This window comes from Leucopleurus acutus, assembly GCF_964270905.1.
Source record: "Leucopleurus acutus genome assembly, chromosome: 6".
NCBI lineage: Eukaryota > Metazoa > Chordata > Mammalia > Artiodactyla > Delphinidae > Leucopleurus > Leucopleurus acutus.
The window spans coordinates 72,664,063-72,670,783 of record NC_139149.1 but is presented as its reverse complement, the minus strand read 5'-3'; the positions used below and the strand labels follow the sequence as shown (position 1 = coordinate 72,670,783).

The 6,721-nt window shown below is 36.3% G+C and overlaps 1 protein-coding gene across 1 annotated transcript; it reads left to right on the top strand.

Annotated features, from left to right (window-relative positions):
• Positions 1 to 1,186: 1,186 nt before the first annotated feature.
• LOC309963282 (pancreatic progenitor cell differentiation and proliferation factor-like) lies at positions 1,187 to 1,579 on the top strand (the record flags this gene model as incomplete). The annotated part of the gene is made up of 1 exon (XM_082841582.1): positions 1,187 to 1,579. One exon carries the CDS (start codon positions 1,187 to 1,189, stop codon positions 1,577 to 1,579), a length of 393 nt encoding a protein of 130 aa, XP_082697708.1.
• Positions 1,580 to 6,721: the final 5,142 nt, after the last annotated feature.

Genomic DNA, 6,721 nt, shown 5'->3' with positions numbered 1-6,721 from the left:
AACAATTATAAATATATATGCACCCAACATAGGAGCACCTCAATACATAAGGCAGCTGCTAACAGCTATAAAAGAGGAAATCGACAGTAACACAATAATAGTGGGGGACTTTAACACCTCACTTACAGCAATGGACAGATCATCCAAACAGAAAATTACTGAGGAAACACAAGCTTTAATTGACACAATAGACCAGATAGATTTAGTTGATATTATAGGACATTCCATCCAAAAACAACAGAATACACATTTTTCTCAAGTGCTCATGGAACATTCTCCAGGATAGATCACATCTTCAGTCACAAATCAAGCCTCAGTAAATTTAAGAAAATTGAAATCATACCAAGCATCTTTTCTGACCACAATACTATGATATTAGGAATGAATTACAGGGGAAAAAAAGTAAAAAAAACAAACACATGGAGTCTAAACAATACATTACTAAATAACCAAGAGATCACTGAAGAAGTCAAAGAGGAAATCAAAAAATACCTAGAGACAAATGACAATGAAAACACGATGACCCAAAACCTATTGGATGCAGCAAAAGCAGTTCTAAGAGGGAAGTTTATAGCTATACAAGCCTACCTCAAGAAAAAACTCAAATAAACAATCTAACCTTACACGTAAAGGAACTAGAGAAAGAAGAAACAACCCAAAGTTAGCAGAAGGAAAGAAATCATAAAGATCAGAGCAGAAATAAATGAAATACAAACAAAGAAAACAATAGCAAAGATCAATAAAACTAAAAGCTGAGTTTTATGAGAAGTTAAACAAAATTGATAAACCATTAGCCAGACTCATCAAGAAAAAGAGGGAATCTCAAATCAATACAATTAGAAATGAAAAAGAAGTTACAACAGACACCGCAGAAATACAAAGCATCCTAAGAGACTACTACAAGCAACTCTATGCCAATAAGATGGACAACCTGGAAGAAATGGACAAATTCTTAGAAAGGTATAACCTTCCAAGACTGAACCAGGAAGAAATTGAAAATATGAACAGACCAATCACAAGTAATGAAATTGAAACTGTGATTAAAAATCTTCCAAAAAAAAAAAAAATATTCCAACAGGCCCCCGCGCATCTGGGTCGTGGAGCCATTGGCCACGGTCTTCTGCGCAGATGGGCTCAGTGACCTAGCACCCCAGTCCCCGCCGTCTGTGATCGAGCACCGAGGCCCATGCGGGGTCACCGCCGAGGTTTCCACCAGCCCACAAGCAAGAGCATGGCAGCCATCCCCTCCAGCAGCTCGTGCATGGCCACCCACAACTACTACTGGCACCGCCTGGGCTCCACTTCCAGTAACAGCTCCTGTGGAAGTGCCGAGTACCCTGGGGAAGGCATCCCCCGCCACCCCGGTCTCCCCAGAGCTGACCCGGGACACTGGTGGGCTAGCTTCTTTTTCGGGAAGTCCACTCTCCCATTCATGGCCACAGTGTTAGAGTCCCCAGAGCACTCAGAACCAGCCCAGGCCTCCACTGGCATGATCACCTGTGACCTGGCTCAGGAAGCCATGGGGAAGCAGCAGCCTGGCGGCCAGCCTGGCCAAACCAACTACAGGCCCCCGTCCTGAGTGGCCACTACCAGCTGCCAGGCTTCCTCCCAAGGTGCTAGGCTGATCAGAGCGCCCCCTCCTTCCTCTCCCTGAGAGTGAGCAGGCTGCAGCCAACAGAAGCAGTTGGGTTTTTAACATCAAAACAGCAAAACACCAAAAAGGAAGTTTAGAGAACTCCACTCTTTACTATCCAAGCCACATGAGAGACTTCCGAAACCCTCTAACCTATGCCTTGCACCGAGTAGAAAATAAACTCCAAGCAGCCAGCAAAAAAAAAAAATCTTCCAACAAACAAAAATCCAGGACCAGATGGCTTCACAGGTGAATTCTATCAAACATTTAGAGAAGAGCTAACACCCAACCTTCTCAAACTCTTCCAAAAAATTGCGGAAGAAGGAAGACTCCCAAACTCATTCTATGAGGCCACCATCACCCTGACACCAAAACCAGATAAAGATACTACAAAAAAAGAAAATTACAGACCAATATCACTGATGATTATGGATGCAAAAATCTTCAACAAAATACTAGCAAACAGAATCCAACAACACATTAAAAGGATCATACACCATGATCAAATGGGATTTATCCCAGGGATGCAAGGATTCTTCAATATATGCAAATCAATCAATGTGATACACCATGTTAACAAGTTGAAGAATAAAAACCATATGATCATCTCAATAGATGCAGACCAAGCTTTTGACAAAATTCAAAACCCATTTATGATAAAAACTCTCCAGAAAGTGGGCATAGAGGGAACCTACCTCAACGTAATAAAGGCCATATATGACAAACCCCCAGCAAACATCATTCTCAATGGTGAAAAACTGAAAGCATTTCCTCTAAGATCAGGAGCAAGACAAGGATGTCCACTGTCACCACTATTATCCAACATAGTTTTGGAAGTCCTAGCCATGGCAATCAGAGAAGAAAAAGAAATAAAAGGAATACAAATTGGAAAAGAACAAGTAAAACTCTCACTGTTTGCAGATGTCATGATACTATACATAGAGAATCCTAAAAATGCCACCAGAAAACTACTAGAGCTATCAATGAATTTGGTAAAGTTGCAGGATAAAAAATTAATGCACAGAAACCTCTTGCAGTCCTATACACTAATGATGAAAAATCTGAAAGAGAAATTAAGGAAACACTCCCATTTACCATTGCAACAAAAAGAATAAAACACCTAGGAATAAACCTACCTAAGGTGACAAAAGACCTATATGCAGAAAACTATAAAACACTGATGAAGGAAATTAAAGATGATACCAACAGATGGAGAGATATACCATGTTCTTGGATTGGAGGAATCAACATTGTGAAAATGACTATACAACCCAAAGCAATCTACAGATTCAATGCAAGCCGTATCAAATTACCAATGGCTTTTTTTATGGAACTAGAACAAAAAAATCTTAAAATTTGTATGGAGACACAAAAGACCCCAGATAACCAAAGCAGTCTTGAGGGAAAAAAATGGAGCGGGAGGAATCAGACCCCCTGACTTCAGACTATACTACAAAGCTACAGTAATCAAGACAATATGGTACTGGCACAAAAACAGAAACATAGATCAATGGAACAAGATAGAAAGCCCAGAGATAAACCCACGCACCTATGGTCAACTATTCTCTGACAAAGGAGGCAAGGATATACAATAGAGAAAAGACAGTCTCTTCAATAAGTGGTGCTGGGAAAACTGGACAGCTACATGTAAAGGAATGAAATTAGAACACTACCTAACACCATACACAAAATAAAATCGATTTGAGACCTGAATTTAAGACTGAACACTATAAAACTCTTAGAGGAAAACATAGGAAGAACATTCTCTGACATAAATCACAGCAAGATCTTTTTTGATCCACCTCCTAGAGTAATGGAAATAAAAACAAAAATAAACAAGTGAGACATAATGAAACTTCAAAGCTTTTGCACAGCAAAGGAAACCATAAGCAAGACGAAAAGACAACCCTCAGAATGGGAGAAAATATTTGCAAATGAATCAACGGACAAAGGATTAATCTCCAAAATATATAAACAGCTCATGCAGCACAATATTAAAGAAACAAACAACCCAATCCAAAAATGGGCAGAAGAACTAAATAGACATTTCTCCAAACAAGACATACAGATGGCCAAGAAGCACATAAGAAGCTGCTCAACATCACTAATTATTAGAGAAATGCAAATCAAAACTACAATGAGATATCACCTCACACCAGTTAGAATGGGCATCATCAGAAAATCTACAAACAACAAATGCTGGAGAGGGTGTGGAGAAAAGGGAACCCTCTTGCACTGTTGGTGGGAATGTAAATTGATACAGCCACTATGGAGAACAGTATGGAGCTTCCTTAAAATACTAAAAATAGAATTACCATATGATCCAGCAATCCCACTACTGGGCATATTCCCAGAGAAAACCATAATTCAGAAAGACACTTGCACCCCAATGTTCATTGCAGCACTGTTTACAATAGCCAGGTCATGGAAGCAAGCTAAATGCCCATCAACAGACGAATGGATAAAGAAGTTGTGCTACATATATACAATGGAATATTACTCAGCCAAAGAAAGGAATGAAATTGAGACGTGGATGGACTTAGAGACTGTCATACAGAGTGAAGTAAGTCAGAAAGAGAAAAACATATATCGTATATTAATGCATGTATGTGGAACCTAGAAAAATGGTACAGATGAACCGGTTTGCAGGGCAGAAGTTGAGACACAGATGTAGAGAACAAACATATGGACACCAAGGGGGGAAAGCCGTGGGGGGGGGTGGGGATGGTGGTGTGATGAATTGGGCGACTGGGATTGACATGTATTCACTGATGTGTATAAAATTGGTGACTAATAAGAACCTGCTGTATAAAAAAATTAATTAAATTAAATTAAAAGAGTGCCTGCTCTCATTGAAACAAACCATTAATAGTAGGAAAAATTTAAATCATGTGCCAACCGATAAGATGCAATGAGAACACAGCATTACTTTTGTAAGATTCCTGCCACGATAAACAACCTAGACTAATATGACAACAATCAGGCAAACACCAACAGAGGGATCTTCTACAAAGGAAATGCCTTGTAATCTCCAAATGTGTCAAGGTCAAAGGAGTCAGGGAAAGACTGAGGAATCAAGAGACCAAAAGAGATTGAAGAGACATGACAATTAAAGCAAAATGAATTTGTGAGTCTGAACTAGAGTTTTTGCTATAAAAAACATTGTGACATTTGGTGAAACCTGAATAGGATGATTTTTAGTTAATAGTAATGTATCATGCTACTGATGGTTGTAATATGGTTACTTATGAGAGTATCCTTGTTTGCAGTAAAATATTCAGGGCCTGTAAGGGCTTCACCTCTTCAGTTTAGTCTCAAACGGTTTAGGGGGAATAACGAAGGCTTTGTATTGGTTACATGGACAACTTTTCTGGAAGTTTAAGAGTTTTTTTAATTCTAAAATTTACAGGGAAAATCTACATTGTTAAGGTGATTTTACTTTTTAATCATTTAAATAACTAATTGATTTCAAATTAGCCTTCTTTAAAAGGAATCACAGTTTACATGGATGATCCTTTCTGGAGTTATAACTGGATCAAATCAGTCAGTGTTTCAGAATCAGCTTTTTTCCAGACAAAATGAAAGAATGGGTGTTTACTTTTTGATTTTACTTCTTCTCCTATTACTAAGCATGAATATATTTTTTTAATCTTTTTGGTCTTTAGCCTTAGGTTCTAAAAACTCATTGCATTTATTAAACATGCTCATATTAATATATATTAATATATATTATATAATATAATAATATAACTTGATATGATGCAAGAGAAAAACATAAATGGTGCCTGAAAGACTATGCTGTTTATATTTAATAAACTCTATTTCTGAGGATCTTTGCTTAATTATAATGACTTAAAACCCATTATGTTTGTGGATTTTAAGAATCAACATTTGATATATTGTGTTTTCATCAAAGGTAGATTTTATTTTACATTTTTTATTGCTAAAACTGAGAGAAAAGTGAGTGAACTGCACTGTATATTACTAAAATACTTTGGTTTTTCTGTTAAGAGCAAGGTATTCATATTTATCAGACTTTACAGAGAGACCATTAATTCTTCACAAAGTAATCTACTGTGAAATTTCCCCAAATGGTATTCTAGCTATGTATTTATTTTATTATAAATAAGAAATTTGCCTGATCAATAAAATTATGAATATTCTGTGTGAAATAGAAGTTAATTTTTCACTGGAGTAATAATGGTATTAGAATTAAGAAACCTAGAAAATTGAACTTTGAATGACCAGTAGAATCAGTTTTGTCACGGTTATAATTACTTCCACAGAATATCATTTCTCCTTTTAATATGCACTTGGTGTGAATGACATGACTTATGATTATCATGGAATTGTTTTGGTCACTTTAACAATCACTACATAAATTTTCTATTTAAATGAGGAATGAATTGCCATTAATTCATTTAAGGGTGTATTTATCAAATGCTTAACTATTTTCTGCACGTAGTACATGGGGGTTATTTAGGATGAGAGACAGATGCTGTTACCATATGAGTGTTTTCTTATGATCCTAAGCAAACTCTCTTTTTCCTTTCAAAAGACCTGAAACTAAAAGTAATTTTAATTTTTTTAACTTAATTAAATATCTATCGAGTGTCTATTATCTGCATTACTTCATCACTATATGAAATATAAAGGTAGATGAAGTGTAACACTGGATTCATAGAGTATAATAAAATAAGGAAAATGGATAACATTAATACAATTTGCATGTGATAAATTTTATATAAGCTAAGCAAAGCCAATTGGCACAGCATTGGATAAAGGATAGATCATAAGGGAGATATAGTATTTTGAATAAATTTTGTGGGCCAGGAGACTAGGGTGACTTACTTGGCTTTTGTCTCTAAATCTATGAAAGGCTTGTTGATGCTACTTTCTTCTCAGCCCTTTCCATGGACTTTCCTATAATGTTTTATTTTTAAAATATTTTTAAAGTATTTTTAAAGTATATTTTTAAAGTATTTTGAAAATATCTATTTATGGAAAGTGAATTTTCTTTTGTATAATAATTGAACAGTCTCTTTTGAAATTTAAAGAAGAGATTTTACGTACAAAATAATACAGGTA